The 15799-nt window shown below is 47.1% G+C and overlaps 1 protein-coding gene across 1 annotated transcript; it reads left to right on the plus strand.

Annotated features, from left to right (window-relative positions):
* The first annotated feature begins 2900 nt into the window (after positions 1-2900).
* On the plus strand, positions 2901-15477 carry LOC144147208 (uncharacterized). The gene is made up of 5 exons (XM_077679279.1): positions 2901-3086; positions 3174-3347; positions 4486-4651; positions 5533-5826; positions 13555-15477. The coding sequence occupies exons 1-5, from the start codon at positions 2944-2946 to the stop codon at positions 14329-14331; spliced, it is 1554 nt and encodes a 517-aa protein (XP_077535405.1). The 5' UTR covers positions 2901-2943; the 3' UTR covers positions 14332-15477.
* The last annotated feature ends 322 nt before the right edge of the window (positions 15478-15799 follow it).

Here is a 15799-nt window from a genome sequence, read left to right on the forward strand (position 1 = left end):
AAAATTCCTGATTGATGAGGAGGGGGTACATTTAGAACGAGAGAACGCGTTGGCGCATATTCATCGAGTGATTAGTGAGAAGTTTCGGACAATAGTGGTAGAGAAACCTGCACCGATAACATCAGCGCCACAAAAGACTGCGGAAACGGAAATAAGTTTGAGCAACCTTGATTGGAAAAAACCAGACCAAAAGGTTTCCCCCCAGACAGCAGTGGGCCCGGACGGAATACCAATGCAACTGATAAACCTACTTGGACCTAAAAGTAAGGAATCGTTTATGAGGGCAATAGATAAGGTGATAGAAACCAAACAAATACCAGAGGACTGGTTAGAAAGTAGGATGAATTTAATATATAAAGGCATAGGAGACAAAGCCAGTATTGATTCATACAGACCACTCACAGTAACGTCAGTGGTATATATATTCATAATGCAGGTGATAAAATCAGAAATTCAAGCATGGATGGAAGAAAATGAAATACTTGGGGAACTGCAGAATGGATTTAGACAAGACAGGCGACTGGACGACAATCTGTTCGTGATAACGCAATGCATTGAAATTGCGAAAGCACAGAATAGACCACTATGGATTACGTTCTTGGACATTAAAGGGGCATATGACAACATAAACAGAGAACGGCTGTGGAGAATGCTGAAACTCCAGGGATTAGATGACGAGTTAGCACAGTTCCTTATGTCAATCTATAAAGACAATAGAGTGCACCTTACTTGGGAAGGACAGAAATGCGCCCAGCAGGTCAACCTCCATCGGGGACTGAAACAGGGATGCCCTTTGAGCCCAATACTGTTGATGCTTTACATGGCAGGGTTAGAAAAGAAACTGGAAGAAAGTCAAGTAGGGTTTATCCTAACCCATATGCTGCAAGGCGAAGTGGTACAACAGCATATTCAGGGAATGTTATACGCAGACGACATTGTTCTTTTAGCTGATAACCAAACCGATATGCAGCGGCTAATAAATATTTGCGGCCAGGAAGGCACTGACCTCGGGTTAAATTTCACTGCAGAAAAATTCCCGGCATTTACCCGAGGGGAAGAATGTGAAAGTGCGAATGCACGAGTTGAATTTGCGCGGTTCGGTAATGTTCGCGAAAGAGAGATCACACACACACACACAACTACAAAGAAAGAAAGATGCATTTATTCACAGACACCTATTTGTGTTGTCGTTGTACTTGATTGCTAGAGCGGATCTCAGCTTTGAAATTTCGTGTCAGTACTCCTTTAAGCGGGTGCATTAGCCCTTCTCACGCCCGATTCCTGGCCAATCCCCCACGTGGGTATGTGCCATGTCAGCGGCCAGGCAGCGCGCGCCCATCTCCCCCCGTTGCTAGGGAAGACCAGGAGCGCGCGCACCCGCAGCTGTTGCTATGCGGACTACGGCGGCGGACGATTCAGGCTCGCTTAAGAAGTGCATTCCCACTTAAAAATCAGGAATAATGGTTTTCAATGACGCTACCACCGACGTAGTGTCTCTCCAGCAAGGCGAATTACCTAGAGCTAAGGAATATAAATGTTTGGGAGTGTGGATAAACGAAGGGGAGAAATACTTTAGTACTCACGAGGAGCAACTTAAGGTTAAGGGAAAGCGAAACGCAGCTAAAATGAAGCATAGAGCTCTGGGGGGGTATAACAAATATGAAGTAGTAAGAGGAATGTGGAAAGGAGTAATGGTTCCGGGTCTCACGTTTGCGAATGCTGTACTCTGCTTAAAATCAGACGTCCCATCAGGCCTTGAAGTAAACCAGAGAACGGTCGGACGTTTGGCCTTAGGCGCGCATGGAAAAAGATCTAACGAAGCAGTTCAGAGAGATATGGGCTGGGCGTCGTTTGAAGTTAGAGAAGCTCAGAGTAAAATATGCTTTGAGATGAGGTTGAGGGCAATGGATTAACGAAGGTGGGCAGCTAAGGTTTTTATGTACCTGTACTTGAAAAGCGTGGACACGCAGTGGTTAAGAAAGACTAGAAGGCTAACAATGAAATACGGAAAGAACAGTGGGGAATCCAAAACAGCCAAGGTAACCAAAAAAGAGGCAAGGCAGATTGAAACGAGTAAATGGAGGGCAAAAATGAAAGCTAAAACGTCGTTAGAGATGTGCAGGGCTGAGAAGATGAACATCAGAAAGGAAAATTTCTACGATAATTCCCAGGACAGTGCTTTGCTTTTTGAGGCTAGAGCAGGTTGCCTGCGAACTAAGAGTTTTGTGAGGATGTATTCACAAAAAGATGGGGTATGTGTGGTCTGCGGAAAAGAAACACGAACTATGCGGCACATAGTGTTAGAATGTGAGGGTATTCATCTAAATCTGCATGAAGAGAATATTGGGCTTTGAGAAGCCCTAGGATTTAAGGGTATCAGAGAGGAAGTTAACTTCAAGGCTTCGAGGGGACGAAAAGAAGATTAGAATGCTGGTGGACGAAAAGCAGAGAGGGGAATATTGCCTAGGACAGTCACCACCTGTTAAGGGGAAAACAAAGTATTTAGGCCCTAATAAGCTTTAGTGCCTGCCCTAAGCAGCGCTAGTTTTAAACCAAGAGCGTAAAACATGGTTATATTAGTCCTTTTTGGTAAGATGACATGTCATCACTCCGCTTCAAAGGGGAAACCAATAGGGATCATTATCATCATCGTAGATTTCCTCTATATAGCTCCCGCAGGGAGTTAAGAGTTGCTCGACCACCCACCATCTCGTTATCCGGATTGCTGCAGGAAAGACGCCGGTCGCGAGTGTAGGAGCCTTGCCGCTACGCTTCCGACGGCGGCCGACGCACGGTGGGGGCGCTTCGGTCGGCGGCGCCTTACGGCGGCTATACGGACCGTGCGACAGAACATTAGCGCCTCTCGCGGCACCTTCCGATACTACACGGTGGGATCCCGAGCAGACAGCCCTGAGGTAGCTACGCAGGCGCGGCGGCTTCGTGATGTCGCATACGAACTGTTGCGTCGTGAACTGTGCTAATTCTTACGCTAATTGCCCGCCGGGAACGAAGTTTTTTCGGTTTTCGACACGGCCATGCCTTCAGGACCAGCGAACGCAATGGATACGCTGCGTGCGCCGTGTGAAGTAAGTGGTTGTTGACATTTTCGTCCTAATATGTCCGTGTATGTCCGTGTGCTGAATACGACGGTAAATTTTTTTTTTTTTACATAGTACCGATGGATCCGAATGGCAGCCGTCAAAGTGGGCAAGAATATGCAGTGCCCACTTCGTTGGCGGTAAATCATCGACAGATACAAGATCGCCGGCATATGTTCCCACGATCTTCCCGCCGGCCTACCGCAAAAGGCCTACGGTAGCTGGAGACAGTGGCTCCCGTTATGAAAGGTCAGTCTGTTTCCTCTATTACTTTTTATCGGCTGATAATTTTCGTGTCTGGGAATCTCGTGAGCTATTCCCAGTTGATAGAAACGCGTGCATTTGGTTGACGACTGCAAGCGTCAATGTCGGCTCCTTTTGCGTCTCGGTAAATCACTGCTCGGGGAGGCTTCCCCCCCCCCCCTCGAATCGTCGCGGTTTTTATCACTCGCTGCAAAGCACCGTATTCACTGATTAGGTACGTGTACTGACCGTCGTTTACTAGCGACAGCGCACTCCAAATCAAGTCACCGCTGTCAATGATTTATGCAAAAGAAAAATGAGCGTCCGAGTATTCGTCAGCTTTTGTGCGTTTTGTGATCGCTGTTTGTTTCGTTCTTGTGCAGTGCGCTGCACGAAGAACAAGCACGGCCCTACTGCACACACCTGAACAATGACAGAAACGGCAGGAACAAATGTTGCGTTCGTTTTTTAGTTGTTTTTTTTTTTTCGCCGCGGTGATTTTTTTTTTTCGCCGCGGTGAGCTGTTACATCTCGGTTATGAGGCTTCCGTAGTGGAGGGCTCCGGGCTAATTTTGACCACGGGCTTGTAATGTGCGCCGAAATCTCGACACACATTCGTCCCCGCTTTTCGACTTCATTTCAAAAGAGCTCAGCAGCACAACGCCTTAGCCACTAAGCCACCACGGCGGATCGTTTCTTAGTTCACTGCGGACGCGACAGACATACCAATGAATGGAAATTTCGCTATCAGCTACCCATATTACCGTCTTCAACACCCGGGGTTGTGCACATGCTGTTTTTTTTTTTTTTTGCAGCTCCCTCATTATGCTACTTTTTAACACTCAAACCAAGCACAACAACAGAAGATTGTGGCTTTGGTCTAATATGTTTTTCTTATTTTGTTTTGTGCCAATGTTTCCATTTCACACACCATGACCCAACCATGATGAGAAACAAAACGCAACATACATGCCGTGGTGAGTTGCTGAGGAATTCTGAGTGATGTGAAGAAAACGTAGATACAACCTGCCATTTCTCAGCAGTTTCATTTGCTCAGACCCATAAAATTCATTGTTTCGACCTGACATTGCGATGCACTGGCGAAAAGATGGTGTGGTAACAAAGTTTTTCTTTTTTAACCAAGGTGGAGAAAACGCCCGCATGGTGCAGCTGTTTTCGAAGAGAGTAGGTGCAGTCAAGTAGACGAAGAGGAGTCACAACCCCAGCTGGAATCGTCACCTCCTGAAGACGAGTCCCACTCACAGGCAGAATTATCTGAGGATGACCCGCATGCTGTAGAAGCTCAGGAGGTAAGAATTTCCTCATTGGTACGCATATATTTGTTTCAACTATCCCTACCCTAAAGCACAATTAATGTCATATTCAGACTAGTGTCACTAAATAAGGTTATTTAGTGACTCTAATTCAGACCAGTTTGACTCGGATATTGATCACAACGTATTGTAGCACGCATGGCAGCTGTGCTCACCAATTTTAAGTTTTGTGACACATTAAATCACAATGAAATGCAACTCAGAGAAACTAGGCAGTTGTGGATTATTTTAGTTTTTTTTTGTCGCACCAAAGTACTGAAATACTTTGTCAGGTGACATCTCAGCTTGCATAAGTGCAACCACAAAAATTATCCAGGTTGACAGCATGTTGGCTTTTTGTACCCAGAGATTGCAACATGATTTGGTTAAATATTTGCGTCTTCATAGGGACGTGCCCCAACTGGCATACGTCGACGCACAATATAATTACCATAATCAACAGAACTGTGTATGGGAAACAATATATTACATCGTGATAGTTTTCACAATACAAACATGGTGACCACCTATTTTTTGGAAAGCATAAACGTACAGTTTTAGTTTGATGCATCGTTTAATTTAAATGCTGACAAGGTTTTTTTTCTGTGACACTTCTTGGTGCATTACAGGTAACACACATTAATCACTGCATTAGACCTCTCAGATTTCGTTAAATTTACCCCAAAACTAAATTACCAAGATTAAAACTGCAGCTTTTAGATCCTGTTGAGAGCTTTAGGTTTGGCCAAGTAAACAAAGAATTTCATTCTGCTGAGGCGGAATTGAATTGACTGTATTATAAATGTCATAAAAACTGCTCCACACACAAAATTACACACGATAACAGTGGTTTCGTTCTTTTTAATTTTTTTTCCCAGGCTTCAACTCAGACTGATGCAGGTGCCTGCAGTGCAGATGCATCCTGTATTATTCTCAACTGCACACTCCAGGCAAATGGTTCTGTGTTTGAGGCTGCTGTTCAGTGCAGCCATGTCCCTGTGCCACCCAAAAAAACTTGTGACAAAGCCACTGGGACCATCAACACGGAGCAGTTCCAGCCCAGGGGTTTTCAAGGATACGAGTCTGTGGCCTCTCAGGACAGTGAGGCACTCAAAGATCTGTCAGGAGTTTCGGCTGTAAGCTTCGCTGTCCTGCTGACGCTGTTAACCCAGGTAAGTTGCTATTTGAGACTGTATCCTGCTGAGGGTATACTGGTTTCTTGTTTGTATGTTATGTAAAAGCAGAATTGCAGCTGATGATGACATTACAGCATCTTTGCTCACCAGAAAAATAACACAACAAAATAACACAAAGAACAAATTAATAGCACATGCAAGAAACTAGCTTTTGGTTGCCACGCGCTCTTTAAGGCGAGATATTATTTTCCGTACGATGTACGACGCTCCCTCTACTATGCATTCTGTCATTCACATATCAGTTATTGTTGTGAATCTTGGGGGCAAACGTATAAAACATACCTGTCGCCTTTACTTCGTATGCAAAAACGAGCATTGACTGCGTTAACTGATTCAGGTCTTTTCAGAAACAACGTTTTCCATGATAATCACGTACTGTCGTTTTGGTCCTTGCGTAACTACAAAATTTCGCTCGTGATCAACAATATAATAAACACCAATTCTCCCTTTCCATTAAGCATTTTCACCTTACCCTCTCGTAGTACAAGGCAAGCCTCGAATTTCAATTTCAACCTTCCCAAATGTAACAATGTATATGGTGAACGCCTGATCGAGTTCAGTGGAGTCAAAATATGGAACGACCTTCCGATAGAGGTGAAAACAGCGAGAAATTTGAAGATGGCCGCTAAACAGCATTACAAGTCTTGTGAAATTTTATCTGAAACTCTTGCTAGGTGAATCATCTTTTTAGTGACAATATTTTTCTGCTGTGTTTGTTGTGTCTATCTGTGAATATGTACTTTTCCAGTTGTATGACATGTAGCCCTGTGTACATCTCAATTTTTCTTGAGCCCTCTACGCTCTGACGTTTAAGTGCTTGTGAATTGCTTGTGAATTGCTTGTAATTTTATATTGGACCGGCCACTAGCCTATGCAGCTATCGGTCCAAACAGTGTCTGTACATACTTCGTGTTTTTATGAATAAAGTTTCTCATTAAAAAAAAAAAAGCGGTCAGTACACCGACTGCATGTGAATAGTTGAAGTCTGGCAGGAAGCATAATCGGGCTATCACTGTTTGACTACCTAGTAGAATGTTCCAAATGTGTAATGGCATGGCCATAAGTTTCGAAAGTGCTGCAGCAGGTGGTGACCCTCAAGCTCAGGCTTATTTTTAGGTAGAGCTAGGCAACTTGTGGTTATTTGGGTTCTTACTGTTACACTCAGAAAATTGGTGCCCCGAATTCGTGATATTTCTTACAATTTTGCTTGTGAATGGCCGTGCTAAAGTGAGAAGCGCTTTCCTCTCACTGCTTTAGAAGAGCCGTGAAGGCCGAGGGGGCAATGTTCTTGGCACAACCTCTTGAATCTGCGTTTGCTGCCGCCAGACTACACAGGCCACTAGATCCGCCACCCAGTCATGTTAATCAGTAAGACAAGCATATTACTAAATCAAGGTGCCTCAACTGCTGCTACAGAACCTTTGTAATTTCTTATTATCTAGTTTAACATAGTGCAGTTTGTGTGAAACGTGCCACATTTGTTATTTCGCAATGCATATCTTTTTACTGCATGCATATATTTTTTTTACTTCGATTTGGGTTTGGGTCAAGGTTGAAAATATTGAATCTCATTCTAATTTTGATTTGACGTAACTGGCACATGCAGCAGTTAAAAAACACTTTTTTTATTGAACTGATTGACTATTTTAATCTTCGCACCATGTATTTTATACTTCTCAGTCAGAGCCGAAAAAAAAGCTATGGCAAACTACAGGCCAACAGTCAGTCGGAGCAAGCCGTGTGCATCGGCCGAGCTCCAAGTTGTTTGATTGATTGTAGGGTTTAACACGCCGACGCAACACAGGCGATAAGGCGCGCCGTTTTTGCTTTTCGCCTCCATCAGAAAAGCGGCCGCCGCGGCCGGGAATCGAACCCACGACCTCGTGCTCAGCGGCGCAACGCCCCAAGTTGTGAGACAGAGGAATGATATTGTAACGCCTCACATACTTGGACATGTGCATGACGGATGGGCAATCCCTGGGCTAGAAGAGGAAGAGGAACGATCCTCAGGCGTGTGCGTTTGGAGCCCCGTTCGTTCCTGTGAAGCTTCTCCGTCCTGTCCAGGAAATAAACCTCCCTTTTACCGTAACAGACTTGGTGGAAGGTGCGGGGTAAACCCAGCGGACAACGGCGTCACTGGATCTTCGCCGAAGCCGTCGCGTAGCTGGCCTCTCGCCCGTCCGAGAAGTCATGGCGCCCCCGGCTCAAGGCAGCTCTTCGGCGACACCGCCCGGCGGCTGGCAGCTGCAACGAGAACCACGGAAGTTTGAAGGCAAAGCGGAAGAAGACGTCGATGAGTGGCTCACCCATTACGAACGAGTGAGCAAGTACAACCGTTGGAATGCGGCAGACAAGCTTGCAAACGTTGTATTTTCCTTGGAGAAGACCGCCCTGGTGTGGTTTGACAACAATGAAGCGAAATGCACGACGTGGGATCGGCTAGTAGAGTTAATGAAGGAAAGGTTCGGTGACGCTGAATCCAAGAAGAAGCGAGCGGAGCAGACTCTTCTGCAGCGAGCTCAAGTCCCAGGGGAAAGCTGCACCACCTACATTGAAGACATTCTGCAGCTGTGTAGAGTAGTGAACGCCGAAATGCCTGAGGACGACAAGGTGGGCCATCTACTGAAGGGAATTGCTGAGGACGTCTACACATTCCTCATTAGCAAGGAGCATTTGGACACCGTGTCGGATGTAATTCGGCTTTGCCGCAAGTTCGAAGCGCTAAAAAAACGCCGTATAACTCCAAAGTTTGGCCGCTTATCCAACGTGACTACTGTCGCAAGCGTTGACAGCACGTCTCCCGCTGATCTCGCGGCTACCATACGGCAAATAGTCCGTGAAGAGTTGCGACTACATGAAGACGTCCCAAGCAAGGCAGCAAGCTTCTCTGAACGCTATCTGACGAAAGAGGCTGCGTGCCGGTGCCCTTGTGTCCACAGTGAATCCATGAATCCGTCCATCAACGCTGCAAGCATTGAGCCCTACCGAGCCGCGGGAAATCTTAATGGTCCCTATCACAGGGACGCAGATTTTTGGCGGCCAGGTCGCTTTCCTCGTAATCTATATGCCGACTCTTACGAACCAAATCTACAACTGGATCACTCTCACTCGAACACAGGAAACTGCGAGGTTGGCCAGCGTGCCTACCAACCAGATATGCGATATGCGTCTTTTGAACGGTCAGATACGGGGCATCGGCCGCCTGTTTGCTATCGCTGTGGCATGACGGGGCACATCCAGCGATTCTGCCGTCGTCGACGCCCTCTGCCAACATACAGGGCCCCAGACGCATACCCTCAACGTTCTTCCTACAGGCTTGACTCATCGTGGCATCCGGGAGTACTTCCGACCCCCTCCGGACAAAATGCGCAGCGAAGTGGCTCTCCTTCATCGGATCGCAGCCTGACACCACCCACAATGCGCCCGAGGAGGTCGCCATCGCCTCGCCGCCGCCCGATGTCACCACCCCCGGGAAGCTAACCAGTGCGGCCGATGGGGGTGAGGTCGCTGGACCGTCTGTAATCGATAAACCTCTGCCTGTTTCTATGGACAAAAACAAAGTTCAAGTTTCGGTCGATGGAGTTTCAACAATGGCTTTAGTGGACACCGGAGCCACCGTTTCTGTAATGAGTTATGCGTTCAAGGAAAGACTTGGCCGCAAAGTAATGTTCAGCTGGGATCAGCCTCTTTCTTTCCGGGGAGTTGGTGGCGAATGGCTCCCACCTATGGGTGTTTGTAGTGTGAACGTCTCGGTGGCCGGGAAAACGTTTACAGTGGAGTTCGCGGTGCTTCCCAGTTCCACACACGACGTCATTCTCGGGATGGACTTTTTACGGGACTGTGGGGCAACCGTTGACTGTGGTGCCGGCGAACTTTCAGTGAGCAGTCTTCTCTTTCCCTTGTCTGGCGACGATTCTCCAGCTGAAGAAATTCTGATTGTTTGTGACGACGTGGTTCTGCCAGCACACACAGCATCACCCATCACGGTGACCGCTTCTGAAATCCCTGTCAGCTCCCTGGACGCATTTGTGGAGCCACTGGCCGGGAACTGTGCGAAAAAAGACATTTTGTTGCCGCGGTGCCTTATTCGCATCAACAATGGTCACACTTTATTGTGGGCGTTGAACTGCTCCGCTCATAACGTAGTTCTACCTAGAGGCATGAAACTTGCCCGTTTTGAGGCGTACGAGAGCGCGTCTGTTGCTGTGGTGTGTGAAAGTGAGCCTCAGGCTGCCACTAGCGGCGTGCCTGATTCTAAATTTCTGGGCATGATTGATAAATCCCTCTCCTCAAGTGAGCGTGCTACGCTGGTGACCGTTCTATCCCGACATGCTTCTTTGTTTGACTTCGCCCAAGACGGCCCCAACATCCGGATCCCGTCTTCACGTGCGCGTCACACAATTGAAACTGGCTCGGCACGTCCAATTCGACAAAAGCCCTACCGAGTCGCCCCATATGAACGCAAGGTTATAGCGGATCAGGTCAAAGAAATGCTGCAAAAGGGTGTTGTACAAGAGTCATCTAGTCCGTGGGCTGCACCTGTCATCCTTGTCAAGAAGAAAGATGGGTCATGGCGATTTTGCGTGGACTATCGGCGCCTCAATTCCATTACGAAGAAAGACGTATACCCGCTTCCTCGAATAGACGATGTAATTGATTGTCTGCACTCAGCGTCCTACTTCTCGTCCGTGGACCTACGATCCGGATATTGGCAAATCCCGATGGAACCTGCACACAAGGAAAAAACGGCCTTCGTCACTCCTGACGGTCTTTTTGAATTCAACGTGATGCCGTTCGGATTATGCAACGCTCCCGCAACATTCGAAAGGTTCATGGACACTATTCTGCGTGGATTGAAGTGGGAAATTTGTTTGTGTTACCTTGATGATGTAGTAATTTTCGGGCGAACGTTCGATGAGCACAACTGCCGCGTGGATACCGTCCTGAACTGCCTGCAGAGTGCCGGCCTCGTGCTGAATTCGAAGAAGTGCCGTTTTGGCGAGCGTCAAGCGCTGGTTCTTGGCCACATGGTTGACAAGGATGGCGTCCGGCCTGATCCTCGGAAGATTGAAGCTGTCGGCAACTTCAAGCAACCACGCTCAGTGCGCGAGCTCCGCAGCTTCCTGGGGTTGTGCTCGTACTTTCGTCGCTTCGTTCCTCGGTTCGCGGACTTGGCATCGCCACTTACGTACCTTTTACATGACAACGTCCCATTTCATTGGACACCGGAATGTGAGGCTTCGTTTTCTCAGCTCAAATTTCTTCTGACATCAGGCCCTATTCTGCGTCACTTCGACCCTTCCGCGCCCTCTGAGATACACGCTGACGCGAGTGGAATCGGTGTTGGCGCGGTGCTCGTTCAAAAACATAATCATGTTGAGCATGTTGTCGCCTATGCTAGCCGATGCCTGAGCAAAGCCGAGCGAAAGTATACGGTAACGGAGCAAGAGTGTTTGGCAGTTATTTTTGCCGTCCAGAAGTTTCGCTCATACATATACGGACGCCCATTTACTGTGGTCACTGACCACCACGCTTTGTGTTGGCTCACTGGACTTCGCGATCCAGTTGGTCGTCTAGCCCGATGGGCCTTGCGTCTACAGGAATATGACTTTGTTGTGCGCTACAAGAGCGGCCGCCAACACGCGGACGCCGACTGCTTATCTCGGCTTCCGGCCTCTGAACCCGAAGCAGACGCTGACAACTTTGACGATTATCTGGCAGTGGTTAGCTCCAACTTTCCTGATGCTGAAACTTTCATCGTGGAGCAGCAAAACGACTCCAGCCTACAACCGCTGTTTGCAGTTGCTCATGGTCCCAATTCGTCTCGCCGCTTCGTTATGCGGGACGGCTGCTTTGGAAGACGAACTACCTCCCGTGGGGTGCCCGTTTTCTTCTTGTTGTGCCAACACGCCTGCGCTCGCAAGTTCTGCGCACAATGCACGACGACGCTATTTCCGGTCATTTGGGAACGGCGCGAACCTTGCATCGCACAAAAGAACGCTTCTTCTGGCCGAATATGCATCGCACTGTAGCGCAGTACGTAGCCAGTTGTCAAGAGTGCCAGAAATATAAGCGCCCTACCCATGTTCCACCGGGACTTCTTCATCCAGTTGCACCTCCAAGTTCTCCGTTCGAACAAGTTGGCATCGACCTGCTAGGTCCGTTTCCGCGCTCTTCCACTGGTAATCGATGGGTCATCGTTTGCGTCGACCATCTTTCGCGATACGCGGAAACCGCGGCTGTTCCGACCGCCACCGCTGCTCAAGTGGCACTATTCATGTTGCACTTTCTCATTCTTCGGCACGGTGCTCCTCGGGTGATAATCAGTGACCGCGGTCGCCAATTCGTTGCAGACGTCATTGAAGAGCTTCTACGTTTTTGTACTTCTCGTTTCCGCCACTCCACACCATACCACCCTCAGACAAACGGCATGACCGAACGCACAAATAGAACTCTTACTAACATGCTCGCCATGTACGTCGACTCGGACCAAAAGAATTGGGACGAGCTGTTGCCTTTTGTCACATATGCATACAACACTGCGACGCATGAAACCACAGGTTATAGTCCGTTCTTCTTGCTGTACGCTCGTGTTCCTCGTAATACTCTGGACTCCATCTTGCCGTTTTCGCTGCATTGTGAGCCCTCGGTTGCGAAGACGCTGTGCCTTGCCTAAGAGGCTCGCCGCCTTGCAAGACTCCGAACTGTGGCGTCGCAGACGCGTTCTAAGAAGCGCTACGACAGTCGGCACCAATTCGTCTCTTATGCAAAAGGTGACTTGGTCTTGCTATGGACCCCAATACGAAAGCGCGGCCTGTGCACTAAGTTTCTGTCACGCTACACAGGCCCATTCGTTATTGTTGATCGCTTGAGCGACGTCACGTACGTTCTGTCGCGGCTCACTACGACTGGACGCCGGAGCAACAAGACGCAACTGGCTCACATCGCCCGCTTGAAGGCATTCATTCCACGCTGTGAACAGTGACTCACCCTGCGGGTTTCGTCTGTGAAGGGGGGAATTGTAACGCCTCACATACTTGGACATGTGCATGACGGATGGGCAATCCCTGGGCTAGAAGAGGAAGAGGAACGATCCTCAGGCGTGTGCGTTTGGAGCCCCGTTCGTTCCTGTGAAGCTTCTCCGTCCTGTCCAGGAAATAAACCTCCCTTTTACCGTAACAATATGCTAGCACGCTCTAAAAGATCTGCCAATAGATCTTTCATTAAATTTTTTACTGCGTATACAGTGAGCGTGCTTACTTAATGACCTGTTAGATGTGCTCGAACTATTTGAAACGTAAAAAAATGCATTTCAGGTATCATCACCATCCCAACGTCATCGTTGAGTTTAAGTGGAAACAGGGACAAAGCTTGCACGCCCCAATGTCTAGTGTATGCTACATATGTTCTTCCAATTGGCTCTAGAAAAAAAACTTCACTTATAAAACTTCACAAAAAGCTGGCTTGTGTGCCTTTGTCTGAGTCACCGAAGTCGAATTAAGGAAGTTGTTCTGGGAAGAGCCTCATGGGAAAAAGACGAAACAGAAAATGCGTCTTCTGAGGGCTTGAAATGAAAAGAAATAAATGGGAAGGTTGAAATTTGAGGGGATTGAAATGAACACCACCCATGGTGAGGGGAAAAAGGCACAACGTGCAACAGAGGTGCAGTGTAAGTAACCATGAAATATTTTTTGGTATTTGCAGGCAAAGACACCACGCACCACTGACATCAGCACTGGAAGTCGGCTCCTGCTGTTCCTGATGAAGTTGAAGCATGGGCTGACATTTGCTGCTCTTGGTGCCCTCTTCTGTGTGCACCGCACAACTGCATCTAGAATATTCTATTCTATGCTCGACACCATCTTCAGCAAGACGCAGGGTTGGCTCATCTGGCATCCCAGGGAGGTGACACAGGAGGCAATGCCCCCATCCTTCCGAGAGAAGTACCCGATGTGTAGAGTCATTATAGACTGCACCGAAGTCCCCATTGAACGGCCAGCCGAAGTGAGTGAACAAGTGAATACCTGGAGTAACTACAAGAGTGACTTCACTCTGAAGTTTTTAGTTGGCACTACACCCTCTGGCTTTATTCAGTTTGTGTCAAAAGTGTTTGGTGGGAGATCGAGCGACACATACATAACGGCAAATAGTGGCTTGCTCGACTACCTTGAGCCTAATGACGTAGTGATGGCCGACAAAGGCTTCCCCAACATTCGATGTGAATTGCATCAGCGCCAAGTCACATTAGAGATGCCCCCCTTTGCCCGTATGAACGAGCAGTTCACAGCAGAGGAGGTACAGCGCACATACAAGGTAGCCTCTCACCGTATCCACGTAGAACGCTGCATACAAAGAATAAAAGTATTCAGCATTCTCAGAACAAGGTTAAGTCACGAGCTGAGGACTCACGTGGACAAGATTGTGACCGTTTGCTGTGTCCTAGCAAACATGCAACCGCCTATTTTTAAAGAGTCTGTGTGACAGGACACACTAATCTGACAAGACAGAGTGTTGTCAATGCTTCCTGCTTACTTTGCAGGTGTCGGCTTGAGCGGCTAGTGTCAGGTCCCGCAGCCATGGTGCATTTGTGTTTTTTTTTGTGCGATCTGTTTTGTTTCATTTTTAAATTTCACTGCATGGCATTTCTTCTGTACAAATGTAGTCCCACTTCAAACTTTGAACTTCATTAACGCTTTCCTGCCCACGCCTGTTCAAATCGATAGTGTACTACCGACGCTTTCAAGTTGAAATTTTGACGTTTTGACAGAAACACCGCATTTTCGGCAATTTGGACGATTCTGCACGTGATTTTTTGGATGACATTAGCAGCACAGACTCCGCGGAAACCTTACCTTTTCATCATCAGATTTCAGTCCCGAAAGCGACAGTGCACCAAACCGGACCAGAGCCTAATAGCCCCTATTAAACACAAGCCTCAGACAATGCAAAAGTATCGAAAGTGTAAATTGTGCCACAAACAAAAAGAGTGGAGCAGAAAACCAATGTTTTCTGCAGTGCATGTGTGGCGAGCCTATGTTTCGAGGAACTGATTTGCACAGTGGCAGGAAACCCACTGGTGCTAGGCTTTTTTTGCAAGTCAAGAAATTTAGTTAGCCGTCTGATATTTGCAATAGTTTTGCATTGATATTATATCTACAAAATGTATGTCTTAAATTTTTTATTTTACTTGTAGAGCAACCCCCAACGTTTTTGCTTATTTTTTGTTCCTCGAGTTTTTTTTTCAAACAACTTCCTGTTTGCAACAGTTACTGCTGGAAAGGAAATTTACTCTTCTACAATTCGATACCATACACTTATGTGTTGCATGTTTTTTTGGAACTGTAAAAAATTTGTTTGCTAGACTACCCAAAATCAGTGCTTTTGCCATGGGCAGGAAAGTGTTAAACACCACACCGTTTCAATATCAAAATAACACCAATTTAGCTCGCGGACAAAATGATTTATTGCACATTTTCAAAGCAGTGTTTCTTTGCTCCATGCAAGTTTGTAAACATTTGTTAAACATAAAAAAACACACTACATCAAGCATATGAACCCTGTCCCGTGTATGTGTGGCACAATACAATGCCAACATCGGCAACTTTGAATAAAATTTGTAAGCCTATTGCACGCTGTTGACTTATTGCACGCTTTAAAAAACGTTTCTGGTTTTGGAAATGCTCAGAAAGCATCCCAAAGACATGACTAGGAAGGCGACTGACGCAGTGCTGACTTCTTATTTGTGACTACGCATTGTGACGGTGCAATGAGTCAGGAACACTTAACTAGATCTGCTTTGGGCCAAGAGTAGCGTTGTCAGTTTAAAACAAAGTAAACTATGCAAGCATGCAAGTACGGCACAGACATGGAACATTGCAGGTGTCTGTGGCTTACTGAAGGCCTTGTGATTTTGTACTTTCAAAGAGATATTGTGTGACTACGTACCTTA

The sequence above is a fragment of the Haemaphysalis longicornis genome, unplaced genomic scaffold (assembly GCF_048455015.1).
Source record: "Haemaphysalis longicornis isolate Haplotype H1 unplaced genomic scaffold, Haemaphysalis longicornis Haplotype H1 scaffold_7, whole genome shotgun sequence".
Taxonomy (NCBI): domain Eukaryota; kingdom Metazoa; phylum Arthropoda; class Arachnida; order Ixodida; family Ixodidae; genus Haemaphysalis; species Haemaphysalis longicornis.